General features: G+C 37.0%; 1 protein-coding gene across 1 annotated transcript in view; it reads right to left on the reverse strand.

The window, feature by feature from the left end:
• Positions 1-14,212, reverse strand: part of LOC150094129 (uncharacterized) — a 244,865-nt gene that overhangs the window by 85,281 nt on the left and 145,372 nt on the right. Inside the window, exon 9 of the mRNA XM_090412408.1 lies at positions 7,748-7,871. Coding sequence (XP_090268534.1) covers positions 7,748-7,871 — 124 coding nt within the window. The remainder of the gene's footprint in view (positions 1-7,747; positions 7,872-14,212) is intronic.

Below are 14,212 nucleotides of genomic sequence, written 5' to 3' on the forward strand. Positions count from 1 at the left end.
ACGTTTCGTCACCAGTAGCGATCATTTGAAGGAAGTCCTTAAGAGCAGTTTTAATGAGGTCCTTGCAGCGTTCAATTCGATAAATGTTTTGGTCGTCGGTCAACTTGTGGGGAACAAATCACGAATTCAATTTACGAAAGCCCAAACTCAAAATATTGTGCACAGTTGATTTTGGAATTCCCAATTCATCTTCAATCAATCTCATGGACAATTTTGGGCTTTCTTTGATGAAATCACACACTTTTTGGATGTTTCACTCAGTCCAGTTTTTGGAGAGCCCAGCTTTTCGTCTTCCTCAAGCATCTCACAACCACTTTGAAATCACTTAAACCACTCGTAAACTTGAGTACGGAATAAGCATTCATCAACGTATGCTTTTTGAAGCATTTGATGTGCTTCAGTAAAACTTTTACCAAGTTTAACACAAAAGTCAATCGCAGCTCTCCGTTTGAAACTCATTTTCTGACCATTCATCAAAACACACTGTCACTCTTAGAAGCCGTGTTATAGAACACGGCTTCTAATGAAACAAATGTCATAAACAGTTGACACAACACTAATGAAAGTTACCGCTTTTGACAACAAAAAGATACAACAGGTGGCGCCACCAGTTTCTTCTATTTTCGAAAAGTTCAGTTTCTTTTTGGACAGAGGGTGTATATATGCAGACATTCTTGCACAGGTTTGATGGGCCTGAACCAGATGCACAGAAAGTCAAAATTGTTTTCTCCTCATAGTCATTTCCATGATAATGTCCATTCCCATCATTAACAAAGTTTTATAACATTGTCACTCTTACACACATATTCTCATTATTCCTTGCATTATAATTTAGCTTCCCTGACTCTCTGTGTTAGGTCTCATACCAGTTATTAGTTTTTCAAGACCCCTGATATCAAACACATTCAAGTGCAGGCTGTTCCTCTCATACAAATCCAATCTTCCCTCAAACTCACTTCACACATCCAAAAACTTGCATTCTTTCCTTCTATAAAGCTTACTTTCCTTTTACGAATTGAATCATTTGCTATCATATAAAAACATTTCTTTTAGTATGATATATAAGTTCTTGCATTTGAAAGAACTAATGATTAAGTGTATTATTTGGTTCCACCAAATTGTGTTTTGTTCTTATTTCAGCAACACATCCAGTTTGTTCATAATAATTCAGGCCATAAGAACAAGAAATTCCATAAACACCTGAGAGAAATCATGGATGAATTTTATCCTATATATGAAAGATTATTATTGTTATAATGATATCATTTGGCCAAAGGAGTCCAAAGACTGATCGAGGGAGGACACCCACTCTACAACTCTTCATCTCCACCAACCACAACTAACTTCATTTACACTAACGTCAATTCCTGCCGACCACCATCACTAGTATTTTCACAGACAATCACAAACATCCATGACCATGGCAGGATTCGAACCTGCAGCCTTTTGACTGGAGAGCGGATACACTAACCTCGGCCAAACAGGCCAGCCTGTTTGGCCGAGGGATATTTTTCTCGCAGAATATACAGAAGATGAAGTTCTTGAAGCACGTTTCTCTCAGATGCTTACTTAAGAATTCCTTGTTCTTGGCTTACAATAATTTTTTTCAAGTATACCATATATCATACCCTCCGAGAAAGAGAGAGGTTTAACTTGATGTGGTATCAGTAAAAAATTGTCCTTATAATAAGAAATCATTACTAGAAAAAATGTGTTAGATGCATGAGCCAGAGTCTTAATGATGGCCAAGCTTTTGACTACCTGTAGAAGCTTTCCATCTGGAAGAGTAATGTCTTGCAGTTTATAAAAGTTAACTATTTTAATTTCCTTTTCAAGAATGAGCTTTATTCTTAGGTAAACATTTTTTCAGTTCAGTTTCTGAGAATGGCTATAAAGAAAGATGTCAACAAATCGGTACCAACCAATACTTGGCCAGAGGAAAGATGCTGGAAAACTATTATTCAAAATGAACAAAAAAAAAAAAAATTGAATTAGGTAAATGGAAGTGTGAGTATAAAAAATAAAGGGTGGTTCCTTGATTTGCATGCAAATTCCCCTCTCTATGTGAAAACTAGTGTGGATTGCAAAATCAAATACATGGATGATATCTAAAAATTGAAGTGCAGCACCTAATGGAGCATTAGTAAAGGTGCTACATCAAAACTCATCACAGCTTTGATTGTTTAGTTGTGTTCTTTATTTTTTAATGCCATTTCCACTGATAAATGGTTGAACACTTATAACACATTAACAGACTAAGTGGGGTAGGGATAGATAATCCAGGAACCTTGCTCTCAAGACTAAACATGGAACTTATTAAAGTCATAATTAAATGACTATACACACAAAATTATGTAATGAAATAAAGAATTTAACATAAACGACTAATATTTTGTGACGAGCAGCTCATCACATCAGAGTGAAAACACAATGAGAACTGAAGCTACATGAAACAAGAAAGAACTTAAAGGTTACAAAGTGCTTCTGCTTGAATTTTCACTGATAAAGAGGGAAGTGGATGACACTCTCAGCTTTTCAGTTTATAAGAAGCCCATATTCACTAGAAAATACATTTTTCAGGACTCCACATTATGCACCACCCATCACAAAAGTTCAATGCCAAGCACTCTTGCCCATAGGGCAAAACACCTGTTCCTCTGAGGGCACATTCAGACAAGAATTACAACCTATAAAAAGAAAACATGATTCTGAATGGGTATTTTCCAAATTACAACACATCTTGGTCAGTTATTCTCCTATTAATAACCCATCATCATATACCAAGAGAATCACCATTGCTTACATAAAATCTATCTCTGAACTATCTCAAAAGTCATAAAAGAAATGTGAATTCCAGACAACCTTCAGGTCAATAAACAAGAATTCCTAAATCCTATTTCCATAAAAGACAATCTTCCACAACTAGCTCATCTGGGAGCGTACCAATTTCCTTGTTCCTCCAATCTTTCCTATTTTGGCCAAACTGGTTGTACAATAGACGTTCAACAATCAGAACATATGGAATAGATCCATTTACTCCAAGCTGAGAAATCTGGTCTTGCAGAATACAGTGTTTCTACTAGCCACAGATCCTATGGGACAATGCAAAATTTCTTCACACAAATTCTTTCAAATTTCTTCAAACTTAAGACTAGACTCTTGAAAGAATGTTATAAAGCTCTTCGGAATCAACTCAATCTTTATCAGAATAAAGGTCTAAAAATTTCTAAATTCTGGGAAATATTGACTGAACTCTCACCAATAATCCTACATTCAAATTATAACATGTATTTGTAAATGTGCATGTGTGTGTGTGTGTATAGGGGTGCAAAAGTAGATAAGCCTCCTAGTGGTGCACCCCGGGCAACGTGAGTTTCACGGCAAAATAGCCTACAATATCTAGAATATCTGGTAGTCAGACAATCCCATAGAATCTCCTGTCTAATTGATTATATTGCATTTACCCAAAATGTCAAATCAAATAAGAAGCTCAGGCTCTTTCCAGAACCAGCAAATGTGGCAACCCAGACCTTCAGCCCATATCTACCAATTAAATATTGAAAGCATCAGCTGGCCTAAATGTTAGTGTTTTTCTAAAATACTCAAAAAAAAAAAAAAAATGAAATAGACATAATTGTTATCCAGGAGACATGCATTGATAAGGAACAGGATTTTCAGAATAGGGGTAAAATTCCAGGGTATGATCTAGTGGGTGCAACACTCCACCAAGTATATGCCGTTGCCACATATGTTCAGAGTAAGATTGATAATGTCTGCCTCATATCAACGTCAACCCAAGGAAATATCCATACTGTGACTGTAAAAATAAGAGAGATCACAGTCAACGTATACAAACCTCCGAGTGTGATGTGGCCAACACATGTTAAAGACTCAGGCCCACCCTTCAGTTTATATAGGAGACTTCAACAACCACCATGAAACTTGGAAATATAGGACTAATGACTTGAATGGCGAATCTCTTGTCGACTGGGCTGAAGATCATAACTACCATTTGATCTTTAGTGCACCTTTAAGATAGGGGCACCTTTAAGCCTACGGCCTGGGATCAAGAATACAATCCAGATCTGTGTTTTGTTTCCAAGAGTATTAATGGTGGGTAAAAGAAAAGTCTTGGAGGACTTCCCCATAGTCAACATCGGCCTATATTCATTGAAGTGGGGATGCAAGTACCGCTGATCTCCTCTTTTCCTTGTCCTCGTTGGAACTTCAGCAAAGCAAACTGGAATGCCTTTGCTGAAGATCTGGACAAATGTCTCAGTTGGATACCACCCACAGCAAGGAACTATAGCAGATTTGTAAATGCTGTCACTACAGTCACCAAAAAATATATCCCGAGAGGTTTTAGAAAAGAGTATATTCCAGAATGGGATGAAAAGAGCGAGACCCTTTATCAAGAATTTTTGGATAGTGGAGAACAAGAAATCACCGAAGAATTATTGCATAGCCTCAATGATGCTCGTTGACTCAAGTGGACAGAGACGGTTGAGTCTCTGGATTTTAAGGACTCTAGCCACAGAGCAGGGGTCTACTACGAAAACTGGGCAAAGTTTCACCGATAGGACGCCAGGAAGTCAAAGTGTCTCCTAATCAAGTTGCAAATCGAATACTATCAATTGTCAACAGCACCCTGAAATAATAGCCATTATACTCGAGTTAAAAGAGATCTTGATAAATTGAAAGAGACATGAAATCAAGAATCTTGCTATTCTTTCCCCTTTCTTGTTACAGAAGTGATGGATGCACTGGAGGAAATGAAGCCAGATAAGGCTCCAGGGTTTGATGGAATGCACCCTAAGTTTCTATGTCATTGTGTTGAACATGTGCGTTTCTGGCTATCAAAGTTTTACTCTGATATTTTACAGACTGGACATTTACCTTCAGAGTTTAAAAGATAAAAAAAAATAGCTATTTTGAAGACAGGTAGAGAGTTATCGACCAATTGCTCTGTTAAGCACGTGTCTTAAATTATTGGAGAGACTTTTACTGAACAGAATAAGCCCCAAAATACTGGAACATATACCTATTCAACAGGCAGGATTCAGACCAAACAGAAGCACTATAGACCAGGTCCTATCTTTGACTACATATATAGAAGTAGGATTTCAGCAGCACCTTAAGATTTCAGTTGTCTTTATAGATCTCACTGCCAGCTATGATATGGTTTGCAGGACCTCATTTACAAAACTACTTCAAGTTACATGATGCAAAACAATAACTGCACTTATCAATAATATGCTCAGTAATAGATTATTCCAGGTTGTTATGGGAAGCAAAACAAGTAGAAGTAAATTGCTGAATAATGGGCTTCCCCAGGGTTCTGTCCTTTCTACGATGTTATTTAGCTTATATATCGCCGACATGCCAGACACCATATCCAGAAAATTTGGCAGATGATTAGACTCTGGCAACAAGTAGTGGCTCAAAAGAAACTACAGAGACAACACTGATGATTGACCTGGACTATCTTGGTAGATATTTCAGGAATTGGCATCTTCAACCAAATACCAACAAGTCCGAGACCTGCTGCTTCCACCTTGATAACAAATTTGCCAATAGAGAGCTTCAAGTTTATCTTAATGGACAACTTCTTCGACACAACAGTGTCGAAGAAGTTGTATTTGGGAATAACTCTTGACAGGTCTCTGACATTTAAAAAACACCTCGAGTGGCTGGCTGAGTGTGGTTAGTATCCACTCTCCTGCCAAAAGCTGCGGGTTCAAATTCCGCCATGGGCATGGATGTTTGTGATTGTCTGTGGAAATACTAGTGGTGGTCGGCAGTAGATGGTGTTGGTATAGTTGCGGTCAGTTGGTGGATTGGGTGGTGGAGACAGAGTTCTAGAGCAGGTGCCCTCCCTCAATGAGTCTTTGGACTCCCTAGAGGTGTCAAATAATAATAATAATAAAATGCTCCTAGAATTAATTTACATAAAATGAAATAGTCCCCTAGACCCACTGCTGCCCTTATGCCTTATAATTACTATCCCATTCTGGTTTGTTACCAGTTGTTACCAGTGATAACAAACCACTGGTACCTAAGTTGTTACCATTGGTAACAACTTAGGCATTTTTTGCACATCCTTACACTCATTTGCCTCACTGGTATTTGTGTACCTGCTTAGAAACCCCCCCCCCCAATAAAAAACTCTAGTTTCCCTGATTTCACATCCAATCTCACTTCATTCACCAACACTTTTTCCAGACTCTGAACACCAAATCCATTCAAATTTAAACTCAACTACCTAGTTTAAGTCCTTTCATCTATCAAATCCAATTCCTCGTGAATAACCTATGCATTGCCTCATTTGCTATCATGGCCCTCCTCCTTAACTCAATTCTGTCATACCATGGCAACAGACTCACTGTCTTAACTATCTCACTCTGTTTACTCAGTAAAGTGAGTGAGATAGTTAAGCTACTTTTAGCTGCTTTCAGTAACTCTTTCATATCATCCCCTCATACCATACGTGTCTCCTTTCAAATCATCATGCTAGCCAAAATAATCAACTTTAATTTTTACCCTTTCGCATTCTAATAGCCTTGCTAACATTGTTAATCTTTGAATTGGGGAAGCATGATTTCATAACTCTATCATCAACTCTTCATTCTTCACATATATCATAGAACTGTTCTTTTGATTATCACTTTTACTTTTTCTCTCTCTCTCCCTTGATCATGTCACTTTCAATTTTATCTTCCACCATGCTGTTGAGGTTCTTTCATACATTCCTAGAAGGAGACTGCCTGGAAGACCAGCCAAGAGATGGTTTGAGAATGTAACAGGCCACTAGGACTACTACTAGATATAATTATAATGAAAAACAAAATATTATTACGAATGAAACATCATCCTAGAGCCTGTGTGGCTCAGTGGATGTGGAGTTTGCACACCACAGTGCTTGACCACACAAAGGAAGACTTGTTTTCGAATCTAGACGCGGACTAGAGGAAATTTTTCTAAGCCTTTTTTCAATTGGTTCCTGAGTTAGTTGATTTCTTGCAAGGGCAAGTGAGTTTTTTCTCCTGGAAACTTGGTTTTTTGTCCCGTAAACATAGAACCCACACTATGTCAGGCATTAAATATATTTTGTCAGGTTAAGAACGACGAGATGCTAGCACATATTGAACCGTCTCTCTTCACTGCGTGCTGCTTAACTAGTGATAGCCTTGGGCCAGCTATCTCTGATTGGCTACCAGTGGAGATTGAATTGCACACTCAGTCTCAAAAAGTTAGATGGGGCTAAAACAGCCTCGCCTACTCCCTATATGGGAATAAAAAGGCATTAGCTGATTTGAGAACATCATCAAAAAAAAAAGAAAAAAAATTATGATTTCATGGAAATATTCAGATAATCTGGATTTGTCCAAAGTTTCTTGATATTTGAATTTACCTGAATTTGCTGTGCCTAAATTTTATCACAGAAATAATATAATGAATAAATTACTCATATAAATGAACTTTTACCAGAACTGATGATTTAGATCATGAAATTTATTCAGTGTGTACTAGTACCAGTAACCATACTATTAATTCCTGCCCCTATTTTATTACTATCATCATTTCCGATAGTCTCCATGAGGTAAAAGGCTTGAAATTACTAAACCAAATGATATATATATATATCTATATTAGACAAGCAAAACAAACTTAAATAAATAAAAAGGAAGATTGAATGCATAAAAATATATTTATTTATTTTATGAAGCTAATCAAATAAACTACTTACTTGTTTTGTATTAGAATGACCATAATGTTGAATGTAAAAATCATATTTAGCTGGTGGCATATCAAATAGATCAAAGTTCATCTGATCCAGATTTATTAACTCTAGTAATTCCATTCCACGTTTCCTATTCATAAACAGGGATTGCCTATATTCTACCTAATATTACTTTCCAAAAATAAATAATTATATACATGAAATATAAAATATATTATTGCAATTGAAAGAAAAAAATAACAAATATCCAATGTTATTTTATAGCCAACCCTGTAACCACCTCTCAACAGCTTAAAAGTCTCAATCATATCACCTCTCCTTCTTCTATCCACCAAACTCTGCAGTCCACATTCCCTCAGCTGATCCTCATAACTAATGTGTTGTAATAGATTTAACGGTATTGATATGAACACAGATCGATAAGAAAATAACTATTTATTAACTTAAAAGCTAATATTTCGTTGGTATTATATCCAGCATCTTCAGAGCACACAACACAAAGTTTGTTACAATTGCAAGACAACCACAATTCAATGTAATAGTGGAGCTAGTATAAGTAATTGCAGCGTGCAACACAAGACTAAAAGTCTTGTGTTGCATGCTGCAAAGTCCTAAGAGAGTGCCATCTAGGTCAAAAAAAAAAGTAGTTCAAAGTTTTGAAAATAGTAGTCCAAATAATAGTCTTAGAAAGTTTGAAAAAAATAAAATAAAGGTAATAAATATTAATTTGGTCTTAGGATGACTGTCTCCCAAATCTTTGGTAGATTTGGGAGACACAACCTCTCTGACTTGTAGAAGCTTCTGTGCATTACTTGATCCTGTGTGCTGGGGTATTCAAAGCATGGTCTGTCTGCCAGACCCGACTTGCCATAGCGACACTGTCGCTATGGCAAGTCGGGTCTGGAGGTGAATATTTTTTGTATTCACTGAGGCGGATGTCCACAGTTCTTCCTGTCTGTCCATGGTAGGCTTGATGGCAAGATCAGGGCACTTCATAGACTCCTGGATGTGATAAAGGAGTGCAAATCTTCCTTAGGTGAGCAGATGAGAGTTGCTAATTTCACGAGGTTTAAATACGGTGCACAGTTGGTGTTTGTTAGCCTATCCATGCCTCATAACTAACATTGTACTGTCCTGAAACTGTCTTTGTTTTCTGCCTCTGTATCCTTTCCACAGTTAATTTATCCCATTCAAATTCTGGGGACCAAATCTGAGAACAATAGTCTAAGTGTGGTCTGATCAGGGTCTTATACAACGGAATGATAACTCTTTTATCTCTGCAGGTCAGCATCCTTCTCATTATTGCAGCAATCCTCTGTGTTACCTTCACCACCTTTGCAATATGTCCCTTGAATTTCAGGTTTCTGTCAATCATCAACCCCAGATCTCTTGTCTCTCCTACTTCCTCCAGTATATCTCCTCCAAAAGAGTATGCAGCATCGCATCAATGTGTCCTAAACCTCACGACCTTACATTTTGCTGCATTAAACTGACATCCCCATTCATGTTTGCCTTCTAAAACAAATGTTTCAGAAGTATGAGAGAGAGCTTACAAGAATACAGCCTTCAGGATGAATTGTCTGAGGTTTTTTTTTTTTTTTTTTTTTTTTTTTTTTTAACTAGTACACTACTTAATTATTATTATTTAGGCCTCCAAGGAGTCAAAAGACTCATCGCAGGAGGTCCTTCCTAGGAAACACAAGTCTATCAAGACTCATCGCGGGAGGTCCCTCGTAGGAAACACAAAGTCTATCATACCACTCCTTAAACTCATTGACCATTCTCACTCTCACCACTCTATCAGGCAATGCATTCCACAGTTCAACCACCTTGCATGCAAAAAAACCACTCCTCACCCTCTTGCTCACAGTTTCCTTTTGTAACTTCCAGGGATGGCCCCTTGTCATCACTCCTTCCCGTTGTTCAACCAAGCAAAAAAAATTCCCCAGTGTCAACCCTGTAACCACCTCTCAACAGTTTAAAAGTCTCAATCATATCACCTCTCCTTCTTCTATCCGCCAAACTTGGCAGTCAACATTCCCTCAACCGATCCTCATAACTAACGTTGTACACTGGACTTCAGCAAACAGGAGAAAGAGATGATATGATTAAAATTTACAAACTTCTGAAAGGATCATATAACATATCAGTAGATGGAATTCTTGTAAACTTATACATTGGTTATACATAGCTTTTAAATTTTCAGGAAATGACAGTGTATACTAGAATATTAATTAAAACTTTAATTAAGATTTTTGTTAGTTTTTCAGATATACTCCAGATATAAGGAATAGTGATAGATTTTGAGTAATCTCTATTATGAAGGGGAGAGGGGGTTGGGGTAAATTGGTTTTAATATTTTTTGAATTTTTTGGGGGGGTTGTAGCCATTGGCTAAGAAGGTGTTAAGGATATGGTTAAGTTCAGTAGTTAGGGCATTGTTACCTGAACTGATTATTTTTGCCCTGTTATATTAGGGTTTTTATAATCCCATATTGTTGGGAGAGGGGTGGTGTGACTGCTGGTGAATGTATCTACCTGTGTGTGTAGGTTTTCTGTAAACAGAGAAAGCCAGGGATCCATCAGACTGGTGTGTAATCACAGTATCTAGGAAAGAGAGGCTGCTGTTGTTTTCCTTTTCCAAGGTAAACTGGATGCTGGAGTGTTGATTGTTTAAGTGTGTTGAGAAGTTGTGGAGTGTATCCAGTCCATGCAGCTAAATAATGAACATGTCATTCACGTAGTATAGCCAAACAGTGGATTTATGTGAGGCAGAGTTTAATGCTTTTTCTTCAAAGGTCTCCATCAAGAAGTTGGCCAGGGATGGAGAATCCATGGCTGTCCCCTCTATCTGTTTCTAGAATTTTCCTTGCGAAATGAAATAGCCTGAGTTCATGGTGAACTGAAATAGGGCTGAGATATTGGGAGGAAATTTGGCTTGGATGAGGTCTAATGTATCTTTGAGTGGGACATTGGTGAATAAGGAGGAGACATCAAAACTGACAATTATGTTAGTCTGTTGGAGTGAGAGGTTTTCTACACCGGCTTTAAAGTGGGCTGAGTTTTTTATATGTGAAGATATTGTCAGTATATTGTTTGAGCACTTTGGCTAAATGTTTGGCTAATTTATATGTGGGGGGAATCATTGCCATTCACAGTGAGATGTAATGGTACATTTTGTTTATGGGTTTTGGTAGTCCATATATCCGGGGATTGGGGAGGGTCTAGAGTCGAAAGGTTTTAGTCTGTTAGTCACTTCCACAGGCCAAGAGGTGACCTTCTTAAGGAGTCTATGGAGTGTTCTGATTTGGGAGTCGGTGAGATCATATTCTATAAGGAGGTGGGTAGACAATCTAAAAGCAAAGAGGCAAGCTTATCTGTGTAGTCAGTTTAGTTTAGAACCACACTGGCATTTCCCTTATCTGCTTTAGTAATTATTATTTTACTGTTGTTTTTCGTTTCCTGCAGAGTTTTGAATTCTTCTTTTGATAGGCAGCTATATGGTTGGCAATATGGTTGGGAAGAATACCAGATACCACGTTCTACCTGAGAAATAGAAACAATACAAGAATACAAAAACAAAAGCAGAAGTAATTTAAGATAAAAATGTTACAGCAAGACAGTATCAGAGACCAATATCAAAGACGACTTACAAATCATAGAAAGAAAGAAATGAAGATACAGATCTAGAAAATGGATGGCAAAACATTAAACAAATAGAAAAACAAGCAGCTTATAAAGTCATAGGAACAAAACTGCGAAGAAAAAGGAAAGGACTCAGAACCTGGAACCCAGAAATAGAATCTTTAATAAGAAAGAAAAAAGAAATGTACCTTAAATAGTTAAACGACAGAACCATAGGAAATGAAATAGAATATAAAAGAATTGCTGTTGCAGTGTGGTATATTTCCTGGAGGAGGTCCATATATTCTCCAGGAACTCCCTGATTCTTGAGTGCTTTGATTATTGCATTAGTTTTGATGGAATCAAATGCTTTTTCATAATCAATAAAGGTTAAACAGAGAGGCAATTGGTTTTCTTCTGCTTTTTCTATTATTTCTTTTTCTGGCCATCAAATCCCTAAAAAATAACAAGGACATTATTATCACAAAAGCAGATAAAGAGAATGCTACTGTTGTTTTTGTTTTAGATGGAACAACTTAAATAGAAAAAATGAACCATTTGGTATTGGACCACAACACCTACCAAATGATAGACTGCAACCCCACGAAACGCATCAAAAAACAAAAAGAAAACAACTGAATTAATTAAATCCATTAACACATGGCTAGAAGAAATTACCAAAAACTAATACCTCATTATGCCCATGCACCCAGAATTTATCACCTGCCAAAAATACACAAAACAAACACTCCACTATGTCCGATCGTTGAAGGAATCAACAGCCCGAATTACCACTTAGCCAAAAAATTAGCGACCACATTCAAGGAATTGGTAGGCCATTGCCCTTCCTACATAAAAAATACACATTTCATAAACAAAATTAAAAACATTACACTCAGCAACCAAGATTTATTAGTCAGCTTTGACATAACTGCCCTTTTCACCAATGTCCCGATCAATGATACTATTATGCTCCTACAGGACATATTTCCACATGACATCACGGCCCTGTTTGCACACGTACTCCACTCCGGATATTTCGTGTGGTAGAACAATTTTTACCTTCAAAAAGAAGGTACAGCCATGGCTCACCACTTTCCCTCGCAATAGCTAATATGGAAGACTTTCAGCAACAAGCTCTACAGTCAGCATGCCTAAAGCCTAATATTTGGCTCAGATATGTCGATGATATTTTCACCATTTTCCCCCACGGCCGCTAAGCACTAAATACATTCCTTAGCCACCTGACCAAACAACACAAACGTATCCAATTCACCATTGAAATTGAAAAAACAATTCTCTTCCCTTCCTAGACGCACTCATCATACATCTTCCCTCAGGCTGTCTCTCCTTCATAGTCTACCTCAAACCTACACACACACACACACACACACGCCAGTACATACACAAAAATTCTTACCATCAACCCTACACAAAAACTAGGTGTCATCAAACTAGGTCACCCTTAAACACAGAGCTCAAACTATTTGTTCAAATGAGCAAGCTCTAAACCAGGAATACAAGATCATCAACCAAACATTTATAAAAAATGGATACAGTAAAAAGACTATTCACAAGATCCTCCACAAAGATACCAGTAAGAACAAAAAAGATTTCAAGAATGCTATTGCCATACCTTATGTTAGTGGCATTTTGAAAAAAATATGCAGAACACTACACAAATACAACATAAAACCACCTTCAAACTCCCGACAAAATTAAAACACCCACTCAGTTCTTCGAAAGATCCTCTTCCACACCTAGCCCACCCAGGGGTTTACAAAATACAATGCACATGTAACCTACCATACATAGGGGAAAACAGAGCAAACCATCCCAATTAAGAAGGACGAACACAAATGACACATTAAATTCCTCCATTTTCGAAAAACCAGCCTTTCAGACCACCGTACCAAGTCCCTACATTGCGCCAAAACCTGGTTCGAGAGGAAATTTAAAGAAGCATGTGAAATGATCAAACACAATCCTAACCTGAACAAAAATTATGGTCTAACCATTCCAAGAATGTGGAGGACCCATTTGCAACCATTACAGCAACCAGAACAAACCAAAGTAAAATCTCCATACAAGAAGACTTGGTGAAGTTTTTTTTTTTTTTTTTAAACATTCAATATCAACCTGAACTGTACAAGTCCAGAAGAAAATCTTAGTATGGAAGGACTTTAGCAGGGTTTAGTGTGTAGTGCAGTTTTTTTTTTTGTATTTTTTTTACCACTAGAGGTAAGGCTACATAAAAGATCAGTTAACAGCATAGATTTAATTTACATTTTGTAGAGCGCAAGAGCATGTAGCTTGTTTTCATATACACATGTATTTTTCTGATGACGACCTTAATGCAGGGGTCGAAACATCAATTGTTATTTTATTAATAATAAGTAAAATAATCATTTCAACACGTGTGTTTTGTGTCTCTAAATTCGTAAATATGAATGGATTTTCTATTATCTGTTTTACTGCATGAATATGATCATTTGTGTTAAAGTCTTTATGGAATCCTACTTGTTCTACTGGTTGATCTGAGTTTAGAAAAGGGGTTAACTTGTTATTACTTTTTTGAGAATTTTGTACAGATTAGAGACAATACTAATTGGTCTATAGTTCTTTACTTCTTCTTTGTCTCCTTTTTTAAATAACAGTATCAGAGTAGCATTTTTCCAGTTTTCTAGTATCTTCTCCTCTTCTAGACATAGAGATAGTAAGTTTGTGACATGGTGAATTATGTTGTTTTCTTCCCATTTAATTAATTCTATGTGAATTTACTACTAGCAAATATTAATAGCATAGGAGCTGTTTCACATTGGTTTGATGATTTATTAATTATTATTAT

The sequence above is a fragment of the Typopeltis vanoorti genome, chromosome 22 (genome assembly GCF_054136105.1).
Source record: "Typopeltis vanoorti isolate ZY-2024b chromosome 22, IOZ_Tvanoo_1.0, whole genome shotgun sequence".
Taxonomy (NCBI): Eukaryota; Metazoa; Arthropoda; class Arachnida; order Uropygi; family Thelyphonidae; genus Typopeltis; species Typopeltis vanoorti.